A 24882-nucleotide genomic window follows, 5' to 3' on the forward strand; every position below is an offset into this window, starting at 1 on the left:
GTTATTCCAGATGAATTTGCAGATTGCACTTTCTAATTCGTTGAAGAATTGATTTGGAATTTTGATGGGGATTGCATTGAATCTGTAGATTGCTTTTGGCAAGATAGCCATTTTTACAATGTTGATCCTGCCAATCCATGAGCATGGGAGATCTTTCCATCTTCTGAGATCTTCTATAATTTCTTTCTTCAGAGACTTGAAGTTTTTATCATACAGATCTTTCACTTCCTTAGTTAGAGTCACGCCAAGATATTTTATATTATTTGTGACTATTGAGAAGGGTGTTGTTTCCCTAATTTCTTTCTCAGCCTGTTTATCCTTTGTGTAGAGAAAGGCCATTGATTTGTTTGAGTTAATTTTATATCCAGCTACTTCACCGAAGCTGTTTATCAGACTTAGGAGTTCTCTGGTGGAATTTTTAGGGTCACTTATATATACTATCATATCATCTGCAAAAAGTGATATTTTGACTTCATCTTTTCCAATTTGTATCCCTTTGATCTCCTTTTGTTGTCGAATTGCTCTGGCTAGGACTTCAAGTACAATGTTGAATAGGTATGGAGAAAGTGGACAGCCTTGTCTAGTCCCTGATTTTAGAGGGATTGCTTTAAGCTTCTCACCATTTACTTTGATGTTGGCTACTGGTTTGCTGTAGATTGCTTTTATCATGTTTAGGTATGGGCCTTGAATTCCTGATCTTTCCAAGACTTTTATCATGAATGGGTGTTGGATCTTGTCAAATGCTTTTTCCGCATCTAACGAGATGACCATGTGGTTTTTGTCTTTGAGTTTGTTTATATACTGGATTACGTTGATGGATTTCCGTATATTGAACCATCCCTGCATCCCTATGACAGCTACTATGGATGGTGAGAGGTCCCAGTTGTTAAACTCTTACTTTAAACATTTTAGGTTAGCATATAAAGTAGGTGACTTCCTGTTTTTTTCATGTGTACAAGTAATCATACTCTGTTCTTATTTGTTCCTTTCCCTATTGCTCTTCCACATGTCATGACCACCCACCACAATTGGTTCCTCTCCTTGTAAGTCTCACATTCTGCTCATGTATTATCTGAATTTCACTGCTGTCTATCCAACTTCCCTTATGCTCTCTTCAGACCCTCACTCCATCACTTTTCTAGTTGTCATTCTGACAATGCTCCTGCACACATACACACCCAGATACACACGTACTACATACATGTATGTGTGCATATACATACATACTTTTAAATTTTTGTTACACTTATTAAGGAAAACATTTGTTGTTTGACTTTCTGAGTTTCACTGGTTTGAATTAACATTAGAATTCCTTCCACTCTCACAGTTTCATTTTTTCTTTATGGCTGAATAAAATTCCACTCTCCATAGGTACTATGTTTTCTTTATCCCATTACATTGTTTATAGAAATCTCTATAAGTTCCATCTTCTAACTATTTTCTATAGTGAGGCAATAAGCAAAGATACACAGCTATTTAGGCATACATATGCAAGAATCATATGATTAGGTCATGTACTGGCTAGTTTTGTGTCAACTTGACCCAGGCTGGAGTTATCACAGAGAAAGGAACTTCAGTTGTGGAAATGCCTCCATGGAATCCAGCTGTAAGGCATTTTCTCAACTAGTGATCAAGGGAGGAGGTCCTCTTCTGGGTGGAAGCATCTCTGGGTTGGTAGTCTTGAGGTCTATAAGAGAGCAGGCTGAACAAGCCAGGGGAAGCAAGCAAGTAAAGAGCATCCCTCCATGGCTTCTGCATCAGCTCCTGCTTCTTGACCTGCTTGAGTTCCAGTCCTGACTTCCTTGGTGATGAACAGCAGTATGGAAGTGTAAGCCGAATAAACCCTTTTCTCCCCAACTTGCTTCTTGGTCATGATGTTTGTGCAGGAATAGAAACCCTGACTAAGACAAATTGGTACCAGAAGTGGGGTATTCCTGTGACAACCTGACCATGTTTTGGGGAGAACTGTGGAAAGACTTTGGAACTTTGGGCTAGACAATCCATTTGGTGTTAAGAGCTCTGTGGGATGTTGTGTAGGAACTTGGAAGATAATGTTGAGAACAGTGCAGAAGATGGAGGCCTGGCTTGTGAAATTCCAGAGGAAAGATTAAAGACTCTTTTCAGGGCCATTGCTATTTTTGATTGTGAAGATTCTGTGGTTCTGGTTAGCTGTGGCTGAAGAATCAGCTGTGATTAACAAGGTACCAAAACTATTAAAGTGAAAACTTTGCATTACTGGGACCATTGATGCTGGTTAACTGGAGCTAAGAAATTAGCAGTGATTAAGAAGAGACCAGCATCACTGAGGTGACATCTTCTGAGAAGTGTTTTCTGAAAGCACAAAGAAGCTGTGTTCCAGAGATAGCTAAGTTTGTACCTCATGCTGCAGCAGGACTTGGTAATGTGTAAGAGTCACCCAGGTGGTACTGTTTTTGAAGGAATGAAGGGGTCACAAAGAGCAGCTGAGGATCGACACTGTGAGAGGCCATGGAAGGCCATTAGAGAAGGAGCAGCCTCAGTTGCAATTGATGGCCTAGGACTGAAGGGGTCATGCAAAGGAGTTGAGGCTTGGCATCAGGAAGGGAGCCTATGCGAGACTATTGGTGAAGCCTAGTTACAATGGAAGACAGCAGCATTTTGGAGATGCTAGTACCATGAGATGACCACCAAGAACAGCAGCAGCAGTGGAGTACAGGCAGCTGGAGTCTAGAAGACAACGTGTATGCTACAAAGGACAGGGCTGGAGAAGTGACCCAAGCCCTTGGAGGAGCCCAGAAGATCGTGAGTTGGATCCCAGACATTAGATAGTTGGAGATTGATTTTTGCTTTTGATTGTGACTGTGCCCTGATGTTTTTCCCTCTTGAAGGAAGAAAGAATTTTAGTGGAGCTCACATTTAAGAGACTTTGAATTTTAAAAGATATTGAATCTTTTAAAGGAATTGAACTTTTAATATGTAAAGACTGTGGGACTTTTAAAGGTGTTTAGATCTTGGGGATGAATAAGAAACTATGTGTTTGTGTGTCAAGTTGACAAGGGATCAATTGTACTGGCTAGTTTTGTGTCAACTTGACACAGGCTGGAGTTATCACAGAGAAAGGAGCTTCAGTTGTCGAAATGCCTCCATGGAATCCAGCTGTAAGGCATTTTCTCAATTAGTGATCAAGGGAGGAGGTCCCTTTGTGGGTGGTGCCATCTCTGGGCTGGTAGTCTTGGTTCTATATAAGAAAGCAGGCTGAACAAGCCAGGGGAAGCAAGCAAGTAAAGAACATTCCTCCATGGCTTCTGCATCAGTTCCTGCTTTCTGACCTGCTTGAGTTCCAGTCCTGACTTCCTTTGGTGATGAACAGCAGTATGGAAGTGTAAGCCGAATAAACCCCTTCCTCCCCAACTTGCTTCTTGGTCATGATATTTGTGCAGGAATAGAAACCTTGACTAAGACAGATCATATGGCAGTTTTATTTTCAGTTTTTTAAGAAAGATTTTTAATTATGTATAAATTCGTGTGTGAGAAAGTATGGGCACACAAGCAATTGCCTGTGTGATGTACAGGTACAGATAGTTGACTCAGGTCATATGCAAGAGGGGCATGCACTCTCAACTATTAAAACATCTCTCCAGCCCCTTAATTTCTGGAATTTTTTGGAAGAACCTCCAGAGTAACTAAAGAAGTTTATGCTGCCACCAGCATTGAGTAAAGGTTTTATTTTGCCCACATTCTTTTGAGCATTTATTCTCACAAGGAGATGGAGTTTCAGTGCAGATTTAATTTTCATTTGCTTAGTGGAAAATGATGCCAAACATTCTACAAATATTTATTGCCCATTTGTATTTCTTTAAAAACTAGTTATGTAGCCATATGGTGGTGGCACAAAGTTTAAATCAAGTACTTGGGAGGCAGACACAGATGATCTTTGAGTTTATAGACAGCATGGTCTATAGAGTGAGGTGTAACACAGCTGTGGCTACTGAGAGTAACTCTGTCTTAAAAAAAATAAGATTTTTTTTCACATAGGTTCTGTTAGTGATGAGATTTCCTTTACAGAACTGTTTCAGTGGTATGGCAAATGTTTGTGTATATTGTACTTTTGCCTTTCATTTACATTTGTATTTCATTAAGAACTGAACCTGAACATTCAGACTTGTCCCTGACCCCTTCTACTCTTTTTGTGCTTGCTTTTGCATTGATTGCAAGTCCATTCCTTCACTGGCATTAGAGCCTATGTCTTTGTAATTTCTGAAAGGTAACTGAGGCATTTAAACTCATGGACTGAGCAACAACTGACCATCCTTTCACAGACAGACATTGTTGTATTAGCTATAGCAGAAGGTGTAAGTCATTCTAATGAATACCATGTTTATGTATGAAATACAAATAAATATGAAATAAAAATCTATACATGGAATACAAATTATATCTATATCTCTCAATATATATCCATAGATAGATAGATGATAGATAGATAGATGATAGATAGATAGATAGATAGATAGATAGATAGATAGATAGATAGATAAAAGGGAATCATTCTATACATCCTGTTAACTGTAGACAATATGACTAACAATCAATGGTAAATAGATTTACGTATACCTTCATATTCAAAAACACCTATGCACTTTAAAGAAAAAGGGATTATTAAAAAGAAATAATGAGTAACAAAAATATATAAATAAAATTATAGTTCATAAATATAATATGTGGATATGATATTGCTTGACTTGGTAAAGACAACAACCACACTATGATCATATTACTTTGTTACAGAGCAAAACCAGTAGGAAAGCATATTCATAAGGAGATGTAGTTTATCTGTGCTTTGAGAATGGGAGCTGAGGGTAAAAATTCTGTAACTAATTATATTCTTTTTATACTCACCAGGTAAACTAGTTGGAAAACATGCCATCATGAAAGATACACAAAATGAGATTGCAGCAATAATCAAAAAAGTTTTCCACCACCCGCTCTGCAACAGTTGGTACACCTTCGCAGGTTCACTTGAATAGAGAAAGATAAAAAACATTTCTTTAAGTGCTTCTCTGCCCTTCAAGTTTCCTCAGTTGAGAATTCTCTCTTTAGCTTTGTTCCCCATTTTTTAAAAATAGGGTTATTTGGTTCTCTGGAGTCTAAATCTTGGGGCTGGAAACATATTCTCGTTTCTAAGCACATTAGCAAAAATTATTTTTTCAGAAAGTGCCCACTCTGAATGACAATGTCTATCCCTAATTTGTGCCTCATTGTAAAAGTTTTTTTCAGAAGTCTTGTTTTATACTTTTGTTAAACTGCGTGGAGTTTTTGGAAGATTACTTTTCATACTTGAAATAAACATTTATTCTTTTAAAGAAAAAAAAGCAAATCCTCATATTTTGAACATGTTACTCAGGAACATATGTATCCATCCACAATCATATAAGGGCCCAATCTTCATTTCCCCAATCTACTTGTTATATGTATTACTATATAGCATCCATAATCTCTACACCTTGCTTTCTTGTTACTATACCTTCACTGATGTTTATTCATTGTGGTACTGAGGATTGAATGAGGGCTTCCCTCATGCTAAACAGGAGCTCTATAATTAAAGGATACCTTCCATTTCCTTTTAAAAAGACTTCAATTTCACTCTTAAGCTGAAAAGCCTCACACGAATCCTCCAAACATTTGAGAGTACATGAATCACCACTGCCCTAACTCCCTGTTGTTTGCAATATCTCCAAGTTTTGTGTTTCTTCATAATTGGAATGTTTTTAATAACACATCACATGTGGCACATGCTATGTGTAACTGTACACCTAGAAGAACTGAGGCCTCTGATGAAAGCATATCTTTAAAAAAGCTATTAAATATAAGCAAAAATGTTGATCATATTTACCAGATACATTTGGAAATCAAAATATTTTCCTCATGCTCAAAAGTAAGTTATTTTGAAACTAAAAATTGTTATGATTCTTTTATAGGACAATCAGCAAACTGAAAGGCCCATTAATTACTTTTCTGACACATATTCAATGTCAAATAATAAACCTTCTTTGAACAACATTAAAAAGACTAGAGAAAACATCACAGCATGCTCTTTTCTTTTATGGGAAGGTAATAATGCTTACGAATTTAACACATAAGTTTAGTTGAAATCTAAGTGCTTTGGTCATTATCAGGATGTTGATTTAGCAAGAAGAATAGATGTTTATTTTAAATAATTATTGTTTTCTTTAAGTCTTTTGTTACATTTGCTTATTTGATGTATATGAGTGCTTTGCCTGCATGCATGTAGTGCACCATATTCAGAGATCAGAAGAGGCTGTCACACACCCTGGACTTGTGTTTACAGATTGATGTGAGCCCCCATGTGAGTGCTGGGAACCCAACCCAACAAGTGCTCACTATTGCTAACCCAAGTCTTCAGCTTCAAAGTGTGTCTGTGTGTGTATGTGGTGGGGGGAGTGTTTGTACACAAGTAGTGAAATATACAATAAAGTTTCAAATACTAAAAATGAGTTTTTAATACTGAAATAAAAATATGTCATGGGGTAGAATAGGGTATAAAAGAAAAAAAGGTGTAACTATGGGGATATTTAATTATTCCTTATAGTTAATAATTGCTTTAAAGCACATAAAATATAATCAAACACCAAATTAACATACATCTCAATATTTATAAATTGTTATGTCAAAAACTCAACCCCTCTTCATAATAAAACATCAAAGAAAGTATGAGAAGAGCCAAAGAAATTATAATAGAGGTCATAAGCCATGGCTGCAGGAAGGACTGATCTAAACAAGGGCAATCTGAAAACCTTTCCTCTGCAGTTAAGAATGGAAAGTGAGTGTCAACTCTCTGCACACTTACTCAAGAGAGCTCTACTGTCTTAACCCAAGTAGCTGAATGAGGAAAAGAAATAGAAAAAAAATCCTACATAGAAGGAGGAAAACTACTTAAAAGGATAAGATTCTATACTTAACATATGCTGAGATCTCTTGAGAGATTATTATTGTAAATTCCTTTGGCATGGCAGTAAAATAGATAATTAGCATATAAAAATTAATGGCTTTCCTAGAACCAATAATAAACATATTAAGAAAAACATCAGGAAAACCCTCACATTAACAGGTGAACGAAAACATTATTAAAGAAAAAAGAACCTAGGGGAAAAGTTTTGAAGGTAAAAGTGTACTTTTACCACCAACCATACTTGGTCACGTACACACAACACCAGGAAAACTGTTAAGAACTAGAGAAAAAATAAAGGAAAACAATAAAAGATGGAATGTCCTCCATGTTCATGAGTTAACAGAATTAATATTGTGAAACTGTCATATTAGTGAAACTTTTCTAAAGACACAATGCAATATTTATCAATGCATATGTGATTCTTCATAGAATGAGAAGAAATAAGCTAAAATTAAGATGGAGACACAAAGACCCTAAACAGCCAAAGAATCTGAGGAAACACAATGCTGGGGAAATCTTGATACTAGATCTTAAATTGCACTACATTCTCATAGTGTCTAATATTGCATGGTATTTGTGCAGAAATAAACACATGAACCACAGGATAGAGATGGAAACAAACGAAGGCCGCACTGCAGATGTCTAATTGTGAACTAAGGGAGAAAAATCATAGACTGGAATATAGACAGCTTCTTTAAAGACTGGTTCTGGGGAAAGTAGATGTCCATATGCAGAAGATGAAAGCAGAGCTTTCTCTCTCACCCTAAAATCAATTAAAATGAACCTGCAAATTTGAATCTAGCAGAGAAAAACTGAACAAAGAGACTCCAAGGGCAGAGGCACAAGCAGGGACTTCCATTGCATTGGGTATGTGGGTTCTTCACTCATTTCCCAAAACTCTTTCTCCACCTTCTCAGGAAATCATTTGTCTTTCTTACCAATTTTTCATTTTCAAAAAGTGATAGTGCATCATCGAAGCTTGCTATGCAGCATTTGTAATTTATATTTAATTAACATATCTGTGTATTGACTAAATTTAAGAAAGTTGTTAATTTTATTGTTTTCCATTATAGCGTTTCTTCTAAGGAGGTTACACCTGGTGTATATGGCTTATATTATTAAATTCCACATTGGTGCTCCAGATTTTTAAATTATTTTAGCTATGAGTTTTGCATTTTTATTTTTTCTTAGTAACTTCAGTTTGAGTAGCCTACTTTATTATTTCTTGTGGGATAGATTTGCTTATCTTTAAAACAATTAAGTATAGTTATTTTTCGATCCACTCTATAAAATTATTTGGAAATTTACATGTATATATAGATATGTAACACCAAGAATTTGAAAAAGAGCGAGAAGGAGAAGACTTTGAAACAATGAAATTTTATTCTAATCTTAAAATATAAAAGAAAATAAATGTTGCCATATGTACGTGTTTTCTGCCAAGAAGTGTGTTAGGAGGTAAATCTCGACTCTTACATGTTATTTTCTTCCATTCCCTTGAGAATAGTTTTGTTACCTTTTATCTCTGAGAGCTAGATTATAGTATGATTTCCATAGACTTGGCAGAATGTAATCTGTTAGATGACATTTGACTGCCCTGTTCCTGAATATGTATATCCTTTTCATTTTAGTGATTTTTTTCCTTTGGAAAGTCTTTTCATATCTTTGACATATTAAAGTCTCTCTTGAATTCCAACAATCACATTATCTGATTTTTCCACTCATTCTCAAATACCTTCATATTCCACCTCAGTATTTTTATTCTTCTTCACCTGTGTATTTTCCAATTGCCTACTACAAGCTTAGTAACTCTTCCTTCTGTTGTATCTATTATGCTACTAATGCTTTAATTTTACCTTGTGTAGTTTGCATATCAAGATGAATTTTTGGTTTGCATATCTATGTTAAATCTTCTCTGGAAACATGAAATCATATGTCCATACTATTTTTTAAAAACCATTTGACTCTGTGTGTGTGTATGTGTGTGTGTGTGTGTGTGCATAAACCATTGCCTATGGAAACTAGAGGTACATGCATCTGTGAGCAAAGTCATGTCTTTTCCAAGAGTGGTATGCATCTTTAACTGCTCATACATATCTTTAGCACCTTATTTTCAATTTTTTTCTCCTGAGGAACTTCCACAATAATGGTACAAGTATATATTGCCACCAGTAGTGGATAAATGTTTTGCTTTCTCCACATCCTCCTGAGCATTTATACCCATGATTATAGCTATTTTAATTAAGATTAAAGGGTATTTAAAGGCAGGTTCAGTTTACATTTTCTTAATGGGAGAGGATGTCAAACATTTTTCAAATTCACTTCGTCATTTGTACTTTAAAGGAACATATTTAAACTTTTAACATGTGTTCTAATAGTGAAAACATAGACTTCTCTTTGGCCACATTTGCTCTTTGCCTGCTTGTTTCTGCCCTCACTAACAAATCCATCATTTCACTGGACTTAGAGACTACTTCTTCAAGACTCAACATATAGTGAAGACCATCTAAGACATCCAGACTCATGGACTGAATAACTACTAATCTTCCACTTATAGGCAATCATCATTGGATGAGCTAGAATTCATGAGTATGTATATGTGAATATAATGCCTGTACCATATATAAAATATATATTATATATGTTCCTATATATAAATGTAATAAATAAAATGTAATATAAAATATATATAATATAATATAACCATATGTTATATTATAACATATAATTGATATATAATACATAATATAAAATATATTACATAGTACATAATATAGCATAAATAATTTAATTATTGATATATTATTAATAAATAATAGTAGTTAATTAATTTAAATGATTAATTAATATAATTTACTTAGTTAATAAATTGCATGTGTTTGTACTTTCTATCAGGTGAGACCTCATTCTAAAGAAATGTCTTGACCTTGTATCCTGGGTCCCTCAGAGATCAGGCTGCACAGGAGAGCACGTGGGCTGCAGAAGCAACAGAGCTTCTTGGACAGGATCACTTTTGGGCCTTCATCTTCAGCCATGAGGCAGACCTGAGACCCAGACCTCTGCGCATTTTCCCTACCAGAGGAGAGTCAGCCTGCAGGGAGGGCTCTGATCATTGGACTAGGTGAGAACTCCATCTTGTATACTGGGTCCCTCAGAGACCAGTCTACACAGCAGAGAGCGCGGGCTGCAGAAGCAACATAGCTTCTTGGACATGGTCCCTTTCAGGCCTTCATCTTCAGCCAGGAGGCAGAGCTGAGCTCCAGACCTCTGTGCATCTTCCCTGAAAGAGGAGAGCTTGCCTGCAGAGAGTACTCTGACCACTGAGACTCTGGAGAGAGTTGAACTCCAAGGAGTGCTGACAGAGGCTAACAGAATCACAGGAGGAACAAGCTCCAGCCAAAGACAGCTATAACAACGAATGCCAGAGATTACCAGATGACGAAAGGCAAATATAAAAATCTTACTAACAGAAACCAAGAACAATCAGCATCATCAGAACCCTGCACTACCACAACAGCCAGTCCTGGATAATCCAACACACCCAAACAGCAAGATTCAGATTTTTTAAAAATATTTTTGTAATTACGTATTTTCCTCAATTACATTTCCAATGCTATCCCAAAAGTCCCTCATACCCTTCCAAAGTCCCCCATAACCTTCCACCCCACTTCCCTACCCACACATTCCCATTTTTTTTCTTGGCCCTGGTGTTCCCCTGTTCTGGGGCATATAAAGTTTGCCTGTCCAATGGGCCTCTCTTTCCAGTGATGGCCGACTAGGCCATCTTTTGATACATATGCAGCTAGAGTCAGAGCTCCGGGGTACTGGTTAGTTCATAATGTTGTTACACCTACAGGGTTGCAGATCTCTTTAGCTCCTTGGATACTTTCTCTAGCTCCTACATTGGGGGCCCTGTGATCCATCCAATAGCTAACTGTGAGCATCCACTTCTGTGTTTGCTAGGCCCAGGACTAGTCTCACAAGAGACAGCTATATCAGGGTCCTTTCAGCAAATGCTTGCTAGTGTATGCAATGGTGTCCTTTGGTCTCAGCTCCAAACTTTTTCTCTGTAACTCCTTCCATGGGTGATTGTTTCCATTTCTAAGAAGGGGTAAAGTGTCCACACTTTGGTCTTCATTCTTCTTCAGTTTCATTTGTTTTGCAAATTGTATCTTATATCTCAGTATACTAAGTTTCTGGGCTAATATCCACTTATCAGTGAGTACATATAATTTGAGTTCTTTTGTGATTGTGTTACCTCACTCAGGATGATGCCCTCCAGGTCCAACCATTTGCCTAGGAATTTCATAAATTCATTCTTTTTAATAGCTGAGTAGTACTCCATTGTGTAAATGTACCATAATTTTTGTATTCATTCCTCTGTTGAGGGGCATCTAGGTTCTTTCCAGCTTCTAGCTATTATAAATAAAGTTGCTATGAACATTGTGGAGCATGTGTCCTTCTTACCGGTTGGGACATCTTCTGGATATATGCCTAGGAGAGGTATTGATGGATCCTCCGGTAGTACTATGTCCAATTTTCTGAGGAACCGCCAGACTGATTTCCAGAGTGGTTGTACAAGCTTGCAATCCCACCAACAATGGAGGAGTGTTCCTCTTTCTCCACATCCTTGACAGCATCGGCTGTCACCTGAATTTTTCATCTTGGCCATTCTGACTGGTGTAAGATGGAATTTCAGGGTTGTTTTGATTTGCATTTCCCCAATGATTAAGGATGTTGAACATTTTTTCACGTGCTTCTCAGCTATTCGGTATTCCTCAGGTGAGAATTCTTTGTTTAGCTCTGAGCCCAATTTTTTAATGGGGTTATTTGATTTTCTGGAGTTCACCTTCTTGAGTTCTTTATATATATTGGATATTAGTCCCCTATCTAATTTAGGATAGGTAAAGATCCTTTCCCAATAGGTTGGTGGTCTTTTTGCCTTTATGACTGTTTCTTTTGCCTTGCAGAAGATTTGCAGTTTCATGAGGTCCCATTTGTCAATTCTGTATCTTACAGTCCAAGCCATTGCTGTTCTATTCAGGAATTTTTCCCTTGTGCCCATATCTTCGAGGCTTTCCCCCACTTTCTCCTCTATAAGTTTCAGTGTCTCTGGTTTTATGTGGAGTTCCTTAATCCACTTAGATTTGACCTTAGTACAAGGAGATAGGAATGGATCGATTCGCATTCTTCTACATGATAACAACTAGTTGTGCCAGCACCATTTGTTGAAAATGCTGTCATTCTTCCACAGGATGGTTTTAGCTCCCTTGTTGAAGATCAAGTGACCATAGGTGTGTGGGTTCATTTCTGGGTCTTCAATACTATTCCATTGGTCTACTTGTCTGTCACTATACCAGTACCATGCAGTTTTTTATCACAATTGCTCTGTAGTACAGCTTTAGGTCAGGCATGGTGATTCTACCAGAGGTTCTTTTATCCTTGAGAAGAGTTTTTGCTATCCTAGGTTTTTTGTTATTCCAGATGAATTTGCAGATTGCTCTTTCTAATTCGTTGAAGAATTGAGTTGGAATTTTGATGGGGATTGCATTGAATCTGTAGATTGCTTTGGGCAAGATAGCCATTTTTACAATGTTGATCCTGCCAATCCATGAGATTTGGATTTAAAATCATATCTCATGATGCTGGTAGAGGATTTTAAGAAAGGCATTAATAACTCAAAGAAATACAGGAGGACACTGCTAAACAGGTAGAAGGCCTTTAAAATGAAACAAAAAATCCCTTAGAGAATTACAGGAAAACACAAACAAACAGGTGATAGAATTGAACAAAACCATCCAAGATCTAAAAATGGAAGTGGAAACCAAAAAGAAAACACAAAGGGTGACAACTCTGGAGATAGCAACCCTAGAAAAGAAATCAGGAACCTAGATGTGAGCATCAGCAACAGAATACAAGAGTTGGAAGAGAGAATCACAGGTGCAGAAGATTCCATAGTGAACATGGACACAACAATCAAAGAAAATGCAAAATGTAAAAAGATACAAACTGAAAATATCCAGGAAATCCAGGACACAATGAGAATACCAAACCTATAGATAACAGGATTAGAGGAAAATGAAGACTTTCAACTTAAAGTGCTAGTAAATATCCTCAACAAAATTATAGAAGAAAACTTTCCTAACCTAAAGAGAGAGAGGCCAATGAACATAGAAGAAGCCTACAGAACTCCAAATAGAGACCAGAAAAGAAATTCCTCCCCACACATAGTAATCAGAACAAAAAATGCAGTAAACAAAGATAGAATATTAAAAGCAGTAAGGGGAAAAGGTCAAGTAACATATATGGGCAGACCTATTAAAATTACATCAGATTTCTCACCAGAGACTATGAAAGTCAGAAGATCCAGGACAGATGTTATACAGACCCTAAGAGAACACAAATGCTAGCCAAGGCTACTATACCCAGCAAAACTCTTAATTACCATAGAGGGAGAAACCAAAGTATTCTCTGAAAAAACCAAATTCACACAATATCTTTCCACGAATCCAGCCCTTGAAAGGATAATAAAGGAAAAACACAAACACAAGGACAAAAATTATGCCCTAGAAAAAGCAAGAAAGTAACCCTCCAACAAACCTAAAAAAAGAGAGCAACAAGAACAGATTCCCAACTCTAACAACAAAAATAACGGGAAGTAACAATTACTTTTGCTTGATATCTCTTAATATTAATGGACTCAATTCCCCAACAAAAAAGACATAGACTAACAGACTCGCTACACAAACAGGAACCAACATTTTGCTGCTTACAGGAAGGCGACCTCAGGGAAAAAGACATACTACCTCAGAATGACAGGCTGGAAAACTATTTCCAAGCAAAATGATCCAAAGATCCAAGCTGGAACAGCCATTCTAATATCAAATAAAATCGACTTCCAACCCAAAGTTATCAAAAAAGACAAGGAGGGGCACTTCATCCTCATCAAAGTTAAAATCTGCCAAAATTAACTCTTAATTCTTTTTTTTAATATATTTTTATTACATCATTTCCTCAATTACATTTCCAATGCTATACCAAAAGTCCCCCATACCCTCCCCCCCAATCCCCTACCCACTGATTCCCATTTTTTTGGCCCTGGCATTCCCCTGTTCTGGGGCATATAAAGTTTGCCTGTCCAATGGGCCTCTCTTTCCAGTGATGGCCGACTAGGCCATCTTTTGATACATATGCAGCTAGAGACAAGAGCTCCGGGGTACTGGTTAGTTCATAATGTTGTTGGGTTCATAGGGTTGCGGATCCCTTCAGCTCCTTGGGTACTTTCTCTAGCTCCTCCATTGGGGGCCCTGTGATCCATTTACTAGCTGACTGTGAGCATCCACTTCTGTGTTTGCCAGGCCCAGGACTAGTCTCACAAGAGACAGCTATATCTGGGTTCTTTCAGCAAAATCTTGTTAGTGTATGCAATGGTGTCAGCGTTCAGAAGCTGATTATGTGGTGGATCCCTGGATACGGCAGTCTCTAGATGGTCCATCCTTTCATCACAGCTCCAAACTTTGTCTCTGTAACTCCTTCCATTGGTGTTCTGTTCCCAATTCTAAGAAGGCCATAGTGTCCACACTTCAGTCTTCATTCTTCTTGAGTTTCATGTGTTTAGCAAACTGTATCTTATATCTTGGGTATCCTAAGTTTTGGGCTAATAACCACTTATCAGTGAGTACATATTTTGTGAGTTCCTTTGTGATTGTGTTACCTCACTCAGGATGATGCCCTCCAGGTCCATCCATTTGGCTAGGAATTTCATAAATTCATTCTTTTTAATAGCTGATTAGTACTCCATTGTGTAAATGTACCACATTTTCTTAATATCTATGCTCTAAACACAAGCACAGCCACGTTCATTAAAGAAACTTTAGTAAAGCTCAAAGCACATATTGCAACTCACACAATAATAGTGGGAGACTTCAACACCCCAGTCTCATTAATGGACAGGTTCTGGAAATAGACACTAAACAGAGACACATTTAACCTAACAGATGTTATGAAACAAATGGGTTTAACAGATATCTATAGAACATTTTATACTAAAACAAAAGGATATACCTTCTTCTCAGCACCTCATGGTACCTTCTCCAAAACTGACCATATAATTGGTCACAAAACAGGCCTCAACAGATACAAAAATATTGAAATTATTCCATGCATCCTAACAGATCACCACGGACTAAGGCTGATCTTCAATATCAAAATAAATAATAGAAAGCCAACATTCACGTGGAAGTTGAACAACAATCTACTCAATGATACCTTGGTCAAGGAAGAAAGAAAGAAAGAAATTAAAGACTTTTTAGAGTTTAATTAAAATGAAGCCACAACATACTCAAACTTATGGGACACAATGAAAACAGTTCTAAGAGAAAAACTCATAGTTCTCAGTGCATCCAAAAAGAAACTAGAGCGAGAGAGCATATTAGCAGCCTGACAGCACACCTAGAAGCTCTAGAACTAAAGGAAGCAAATACACCCAAGAGGAGAAGACTGAAGTAAATAAACAAACTCAAGATGAAATCAAGGAAGTGGAAACAGAAAGAACTATTCAAAGAATCAACCAAACCAGAAGCTGGTTCTTTAAGGAAATCAACAAGATAGATAAACCCATAGCCAGACCAACTAGAGGGCACAGGAACAGTATCCTAATTTACAAAATGAGATTTGAAAGGGGAGATATAACAACAGAACCTGAGGAAATCCAAAGCATCACCAGATCCTACTACAAATGGCTATAACTCAACAAATCTGGAAAACGTGGATTAAATGGACAAATTTATTGACAGATACCAGGTACCAAAATTAAATCAAGATCAGATTAATGATCAAAACAGTCCCATACGCCCCTAAAGAAATAGAAGTAGTCACTAATAGTCTCCCAACCAAAAAAAAAAAAAAAGTTCAGGACCAGACAAGTTTAGTACAGAGTTCTTTCACACCTTTGAAGAAGACCTAATTCCAATTCTCCTCAAAGTATTCCACAAAATAGAAACAGAATGTACTCTCCCCAATTAATTTTATGAAGCCCCAATTACTCTGATAACTAAACCACATATAGACCCAACAAAGAAAGAGCACTTCAGACCAATTTCACTTATGAATATTCAAAAACATTCATAAAATTTCTCACTAACTGAATCCAAGAAGACATCAAAATGGTCATCCATCATGATCAAGTAGGCTTTTTTCCTGGGATGCAGGGATGGTTTACATATGGAAATCCATCAATGTACTCCACTTTATAAACAAACTCAAAGACAAAAAACACATGATCATCTCATTAGATGCTGAGAAAGCATTTGACAAAATCCAACACCCATTCATGATAAAGTCTTGGAAAGATCAGAAATTCAAGGCCCATACCTAAACATAATGAAAGCAAACCAGTAGCCAACATCAAAATAATGGAGAGAAACTTGAAACAATCCCACTAAAATCAGGGACTATAAAAAGCTCCTCCCTTTTTTTCTACCTATTCAATATAGTACTCAAAGTCCTAGCCAGAGCAATTAGACAGCAAAAGGAGATCAAGGGAATAAAATTTGGAAAGGAAGAAGTCAAAATATCACTATTTGCAGATGATATGATAGTATATATATAAGAGACCCTAAAAATTCCACAGAAAACTTCTAAACCTGATAACCAGCTTCAATGAAGTAGCTGGATATAAAATTAACTCAAAAAAATCAGTGACCTTTCTCTACACAAAGGATAAACAGGTTGAGAAAGAAACTAGGGAAACAATACCATTCACAATAGTCTCAAATAATATAAAATACCTTGGTGTGACTGTAACTAATGAAGTAAAAGATCTATATGAAAAGAACTTCAAGTCTCTGAAGAAAGAAATCAAAGAAGATCTCAGAAGATGGAAAGATCTCCCATGCTCATTGATTGGCAGGATAAATATAGTAAAAATGGCTATCTTGCCAAAAGCAATCTACAGATTCAATGCAATAATTATTCCATCATAATTCCAACTCAATTCTTCAGCGAATTAGAAAGGGCAGTTTGCAAATTCATCTGGAATAACAAAAAACCTAGGATAGCAAAAACTCTTTTCAATAATAAAAGAACCTCTGGTGGAATCGCTATGCCTGATCTCAAGCTGTACTACAGAACAATTGTGATAAAAACTGCATGGTACTGGTACAATGACAGACAGGTAGATCAACGGAATAGAACTGAAGACCCAGAATTGAGCCCACACAACTATGGTCACTGTATCTTTGACAAGGGAGCTAAAACCATCCAGTGGAAAAGAGACAGCATTTTCAACAGATGATGCTGGTACAGCTGGCAGTTACTGTGTAGAAGAATGCTAACTGATCCATTCTTCTCTGTGTAAAAACTCAAGTCTAAGTGGATCAAGGAACTTCACATAAAACCAGAGACACTGAAACTTATAGAGGAAAAAGTTGGGATGAGCCTTGAAGATGTGGGCCAAGGGGAAAAATTCCTGAACAGAAAAACAATGGCTTGTGCTATAAGATTGATAATTGACAAATGGGACCTCATAAAATTGCAAAGCTTTGGTAAGGCAAAAGACACTGTCAATAAGACAAAAAGACCACCAACAGATTGGGAAAGGATCTTTACCAATCCTAAATCAGATAGGGGACTAATACCCAAAATATATAAAAAACTCAAGAAGATGAACTCCAGAATATCAAATAACCCTATTAAAAATGGGGTATAGAGCTAAACAAAGAATTCTCAACTGAGGGATATAAAGTGACTGAGAAGCACCTGAAAAAATGTTCAACATCCTTAATCATCAGGGAAATGCAAATCAAAACAACCCTGAGATTCCACTTCATACCAATCAGAATTGCTAAGGTCTAAAATTCAGATGACAAAAGATGCTGGCAAGGAAGTAGAGAAAGAGCAACACTCCTCTGTTGGTGGTTGGATTGCAAGCTGATACAACTTTCTGGAAATCAGTCTGGTGGCTCCTCAGAAAATTGGATATAGTACTACCAGAAGATCCAGTACCATATACCCAGAAGATGTTCCAACCTGTAATAAGAACACATGTTCCAATATTTTCATAGCAGCCTTATTTTTAATAGACAGAGGCTGGAAAGTACCCAGAGGTCCCTCAACAGAAGAATGGATACAGAAAATGTGGTACATTTAAACAACAGAGTACTATGCAGCTATCAAAAACAATGAATTTGTGAAATTCTTAGACAAATGGGTGGATCTGGAGGCTATCATCCTGAGTGAGGTAACCAATTCACAAAAGAACACACATGATATGCACTCACTGATAAGCAGATATTAACCCAGAAACTTAGAATACCCAAGATACAATTTACAAAACACATGAAACTCAAAACAAGAAAGACCAAAGTGTGGATACTTTGTTCCTTCTTAGAATGGGGAACATAAGACCCATGGAAGGAGTTACTGAGACAAAGTTCAGAGTTGAGAAGGAAGAAAGGACCAGCCAGAGAATGCCCTACAGGAGAATTCATCCCATATACCACCACCAGATCCAGACACTATTGAATATGCCAGCAACATTTTGCTGACAGAACCCTGATATAGCTATCTCTTGTGAGGCTATGTCAGTGCCTGGAAAATACAGAAGTGGATGCTCACAGTCATCTATTGCATGGAACACAGGGCCCCTAATGAAGGAGCTAGAGAAAGTACCCAAGGAGCTAAAGGGGTCTGCAAATCTATAGGAGGATCAACAATATGAACTAACCAGTATCCCCCAGAAATGTGTTTCTAGTTGCATATGTAGCAGAGGATGGCCTAGTCTGACATCAAGGGGAGGGGAGGCCCTTGGTCTTGCAAAGATTATATGCCCCAGTACAAGGGAATGCCCGAGCCAGGAACCAGGAGTGGGTGGGTTGGGGAGCAAGGTGTGGGGAAGGTATAGGTGACTTTCTGGATAGCATTTGAAATGTAAATGAAATAAATATCTAATAAAAATAAAACATTTTGCACATATAATAAGTTAAAACAATAATGAAATAAAACACACAACCAAATTAAAAAAAAAAAGAAATGCCTTCAGTGTTGGTGTCTAGTACCTCTATACAATAAAACATCTTGCTGGCCCTGTTCTATTCCTTTTAACATTATTGTATTTGTCATTTTCTTTTCAGAAATTCTAGTCAAGATGTTTATTTCTCTGAGTTTTAGCCACTTTTACTATTTAAAAGCTAGACAGTATCCTAGATTCAGCTTTGCCAAGATTCTACTTTTAATGTAATGTAGGTTTTTCAGCAATACAATAGAAATACAGATGCAAACATCCTCAAAAAACTGCTTGCAACCTGAGTACAAGAGCATACCCAAAAGGTCATCCTCCATGATAAAGTAGGCTTAACCCCAGTGGTGCAGATATCATTCTATATATTTAATTCAATTATAACAATATGAATGACAAAAAGACATGACCATTATATTAGATACAAAAGCAGACGTTGACAAATGCAACATCACTTTATGATAAAAGCCCTGGAGATTCTAATGATATAAGTGACCCATCTCAACACAACACAGGTGATTTACATCAAGCTCACATCTAACATCAACCTAAATAGAAAGAAAGTCAAAGCATTTCTACTAAAATTAGAATGAGGAACAAAGGGCTCTTTCCTTACTTACACATTTTAGTACTTGAAACCTAACCTAGAGCAGGAAGACAACTGAAGGAGATCAAGGTGATAGAAATACAAAAGGAAGACTTCAAACTGTCTTTATTTGCAGATTATATGCTTTATGAATAAAAGAGCCTAAAGACACCATGAAGAAACTTCTGCTAATAAACACTTTTAGCAGACTAGCAGAAGCCAAAATCATCATCAAAAATTCAGCAGCCTTCCAATATACAAATAACAAACTGGCTAAGAGAGAAATCCGTGAATCAAGACATTTCACAATAGCCTCAAAAAATCTCTTGAGTGAGAATCTTGTGTAATAAAAACTTAGTACATTAAGAAGAACAGAAGATGAGATTCCACTCCCTTATGGATAACAAAGATTAATAGAGTGAAAATTCCCATTCTAACAAAAGCAAACATCTGATTCAACAACAACAAAAAACATCAAAATTGCAACACCATTCTTTGCAAGTAAAAATTCATTTTCATATGAAGACACATGCAAGCGCGCGCACACAAACACACACACACACACGCAAGTGCACACATGCATGTACACACACACACACACACACACACACATAAATAAAGCAGTAAAACGGCCCTAAAAAGAGAAAAAAGTGCTTAAGATATCACTATTTTTGATTTCTAATTTTACCAGAATCTATCATAATGAAAACATCATGTTATTGGCTTAAAAACAGACATATTGATCAATGGAATCAAATTGAAGTCCCAGACTTATTTCCACAAGTATGGACATCCGATTTGCTGCTATGAAGCCAAAACCATGCGCTGGAGAAAAGATAGTATCTTTTTGAAAATGGTGGTGGTAAAACTGGATAGCTACATGCACAGGAATGCAAATGGATCCATATCTGTCTCTTTGCAGGTTTAGCACTGATATCTAGTTGGTTTATTGTCTCCCAAAATATTTGATGACTTCATTTGAATTCATTTTATTTATGTGCTTATTTTACAAAGCTTCTACTGTAGTGTGTTTCCATATAGGACATGATATTATGTCTTTTCTTTCTCATTCATTCATAAAACAAAACAAAAATGAAACAACAACCACTTAAAAATAAAAATAAAAACAAAAACAAGCAGAAGATCAATGATACAAAGAAATAAATTATAAAACATAAAATGAAACAATATCTATTTAAAAATATGGATTATTCTGCTAGCAGCCTTCAGATGAAGATGTAGAACTCCCAGATCCTCCTGCACCATGCCTGCCTAAAAGCTGCCCTGCTCCCACCTTGATGCTGATGGACTGAATCTCTGAAACTGTAAGCCAACCAGTCCCAATAAAATGTTGTTCTTATAAGAAAAATATAAATTGAGTTTATTTTGCTTTGGGTAGCAACTGGCCATGGGACCTACTGTAGAGTGTTGTTGTTACATGCAGTGACATTCTGCTGTAGAAAACATATTGTCCCTAGGTATATAACATCATGTGGGTAGGAAGGTAGTTAGAAGGAGTTTGGTACAAGGGAAGAATATGAACAGAATATATTGCATGAGAAAAAATTTAATTAAATAATAACCAAGATAAAATCTTCTATATATCATACACATAATTACTGTTATTGTAGTGTTTTGAATGAGCATTTTGTATTTTTAACAAAATATAAAGTTAACACTTTTAATTAATAATATTTATTGTACTTCAAACAGTAAAAATTCAAATGCACAGTATAAATGTACCTATGTTTTCATATATGTATATATCAGCTACATTTTCCATATTTTCTGTGTATTATTTATGCACCACTGTAACTATTTAACAAGTATTTTAAACAATGTGAATTAAATACAAAAGCAAATAGTATGACTTACATTTCGATTATTTTTTCTTTGGGTGGAGGCTGAAAATTCTGCAGTCCTCCTACGATACCCAGAAGGTATCCCATCAGATATGCAGAATGTCCAATAGCTTGAAAATGAACAGAGCACCAATTAAATTCAAAATCAGATTTGATAATATAAAATGCAAGTGATATCTGAAAGTTTTTCATGCTGTTCTCTAGTACTTGACAGAGGAAAGATGGATAGGAAAAGAGAGGAACAAGAGTCAGTGTAAAAGAGTAGAAGAGAGGTAATTGTAAATACTTCCGGAATTTAGTCTAACAAATTTCAAATACAGAAGACAGGAAGCTGGTGGGGAGTTCATACAGGAGTTAATGATAGTCTTAGTGTTGAAGCTAGTCCTGAGCCACAATTGCTGCTGGGTGGGGAACAGTCAGTCTGCCCTGCTAGGACTCTACATTGCTTGAGCTGAGGCCTGTTTTATCTCAAAAGTTAACAGCTTTACTCAGTGTCTAATGATTGTGAATGTTAATCATACCTAAGACGTCAGAGATCCATCTAGACTGCTGTCTAACAACTGGGTGGCATATCTTCTTGTCTAATGAAGTATTGGATACTCATATAATTTAATTAAAATTATGAACATAATTATATATAATTTAATTTATTAATTTAATGTATCATAAATATATTTATTCAAAATGAGCATGAATAAACTATATTACTTTAGTATGTCATTATAGACATTTTCAGAGTAAGTATAAAATAAGTCTATATTTTTTAAAATGAGATCTGATATCTCTGTGAAAATACTTCTTAATTCTGACCCACCAGGACTATAATTTATGACTGGTTACCAGATAGATTATTTGTGAGTGAATAAATGCTTATTTAATGTATGACACAGTTTACATAAGACATTGTAAATGGAAGAGATGATACCATGTGCAGCTATCTCCTTCTCCCCCCACTTTACCACACTCTCTACTCTTTCCTTGATTCTCCATAAAACTCCACACTCTCTTGGGGAAAGAGAAACGGAGACAGACAGAAAATTTTGAAACTTAAAACATACATATACTTTCTATTCCTGTAAAACTTTTCAGTGACATTTAAATGCTTTACTGTTTCAAATTTCATAATTAGAAATATCAATGTGATTTTGAAGTTATGCAAATGAGTCCACACTACTTATTCCACAGTGTTATCACAGGGCCAACAGTACTTATTTATCAGTTAAAACACACAGAAATCTGATAATTATTAAAAATGGGCCTTACATAATTTAAAACAAATAACTTGCCTAAATAGAAGCCGCATGAACTTGTGGGAATGTGGTCAAAAATGAAGGTCATGCCAAGGATATAAATTGGTATCCCTGCTATGCCATGGATACACTGCCCGGCGATGTGGAAATAGATACATTTTGATCTGTTCGGAACTGAGTTGCCACAAATTATATTTCTCTTTTCATTTTCTTCTATGCACAACTCTTTTGAAAGATAAAAATATATTTTACTGAATTGAGTTCAAAATTAAATGTACAATTAATTTTCTATTGCTACTAGCACATGTTTTTCTCATTGTGAGATTGAGTATAGTCATACAATCAATTCCTCATATTGCTCTAAAGAGAAATAGCACAGTAAAAGAAAATGGTCAGACATACAAAAAGAAATGCACATATTATGAAATGGTGTGGTTATTTAGTTTCACAGGATTACATGTACACAGATATTCTTATATACATGCACATTTACACATACATAATACATATTCCACCCATTTTCCAATACTTTGTATCCTGTTGTTCTGACATTTGTCTCCAGAGTCTTATATCCTGGTACTTTCTTTAGCAATCTTTAAATTACATGTACACTACTACTTTGACAAAACAATTGACCTTTGGGTTTCTATAATATACTATTGCGGTTTGTATATAAAATGCCTCTCTAAAGTCTCATGTGTTCAGTACTTAATTCCCTGTTGATATTATTTGGAAAATTCCTAGAAGTGTGTGTGTGTATGAGAGAGAGAGAGAGAGAGAGAGAGAGAGAGAGAGAGAGAGAGAGAGAGAGAGAGAGAGAGCTAGCTCCAGGTTTCTGAAAGTTATATCTTATCCCAGCTCCATCTTGTCTTCATTTTGCTTTGTTTCCACCAGGAGGTAAACAGACTTTTTGCACACTCCCAGTTTTACCCCTGGCCATGGACTCAGAGTCAATGCAAACTAGCAACCATGGAAGTACCACTTTGAAAATGGGATTTAAAAACACTATGTTCATAGCAGCCTTGCTTATAATAGCCAGAAGCTGGAAAGAACCCAGATGCCCCTCAACAGAGGAATGGATACAGAAAATGTGGTACATTTACACATTGGAGTACTACTCAGCAATTAAAAAGAATGAATTTATGAAATTCCTAGGCAAATGGATGGATCTGGAGGGCATCATCCTGAGTGAGGTAACCCAATCACAAAAGAACTCACACAATATGTACTCACTGATAAGTGGATATTAGCCCAGAAATTTAGAATACCTAAGATATAAGATACAATTTGCAAAACACATGAAACTCAAGAAGAACAAAGACTGAAGTGTGGACACTTTGCCCCTTCTTAGAATTGGGAACAAAACACCCATGGAAGGAGTTGCAGAGACAAAGTATGGAGCTGAGATGAAAGGATGGACCAACTAGAGACTGCCATACCCGGAGATCCATCCCATAATCATCCTCCAAACGCTGACACCATTGCATACACCAGCAAGATTTTGCTGAAAGGAACCTGATATAGCGTCTCTTGTGACGCTATGCCGGGGCCTAGAGAACACAGAAATGGATGCTCACAGTCAGCTATTGGATCGATCACAGGGCCCCCAATGGAGGAGCAAGAGAAAGTACCCAAGGAGCTGGGGGGATCTGCAACCCTATAGGTGGAACAACAATATAAACCAACTAGTACCCCCCCCGGAGCTCATGTCTCTAGCTGCATATGTATCAGAAGATGGCCTAGTCGGACATCAGTGGAAAAGAGAGGCCCATTGGACATGCAAACTTTATATGCCTCAGTACAGGGGAATGCCAGGGCCAAGAAGTGGGAGTGGGTGGGGGAGATGTGTGGGGGACTTTTGGGATAACATTGGAAATGTAAATGAAATAAATACCTAATATTAAAAAAAAATCTTTCACCAGGTAATGGTGGTGCATGCCTTTAATCCTAGCACTTGGGAGGCAGAGGCAGATGGATTTCTGAGTTTGAGGCCAGCCTGGTCTACAAAGTGAGTTCCAGGACAGCCAGGACTATACAGAGAAACCCTGACTCAAAAAAAACAAAAACAAAAACAAAAAACAAACAAAAAATAAACCCCACATCTTCCCTACTTTATGTTTTTTGTGTCTTACATTTTTCATAGCAACAAGTAAATGTACATGGGATAATAAAGACAAGATATTAAATGATAAAGATTAGTTACTGTGTGGTCATGCTCC

The 24882-nt window shown here is 36.7% G+C and overlaps 1 protein-coding gene across 1 annotated transcript in view; it reads right to left on the reverse strand.

Annotated features, from left to right (window-relative positions):
- The window catches only part of LOC110294998 (solute carrier organic anion transporter family member 6C1), an 81123-nt gene that overhangs the window by 49900 nt on the left and 6341 nt on the right, over positions 1–24882 (reverse strand). The window contains exons 3-5 of the mRNA XM_021163439.2: positions 22700–22888; positions 21427–21523; positions 4879–4997 (exon numbers count right to left, since the gene is read on the reverse strand). Coding sequence (XP_021019098.1) covers positions 4879–4997; positions 21427–21523; positions 22700–22888 — 405 coding nt within the window. The remainder of the gene's footprint in view (positions 1–4878; positions 4998–21426; positions 21524–22699; positions 22889–24882) is intronic.

This window comes from Mus caroli, unplaced genomic scaffold (assembly GCF_978045245.1).
Source record: "Mus caroli unplaced genomic scaffold, Mus_caroli_1 scaffold_1, whole genome shotgun sequence".
Classification (NCBI taxonomy): Eukaryota; Metazoa; Chordata; class Mammalia; order Rodentia; family Muridae; genus Mus; species Mus caroli.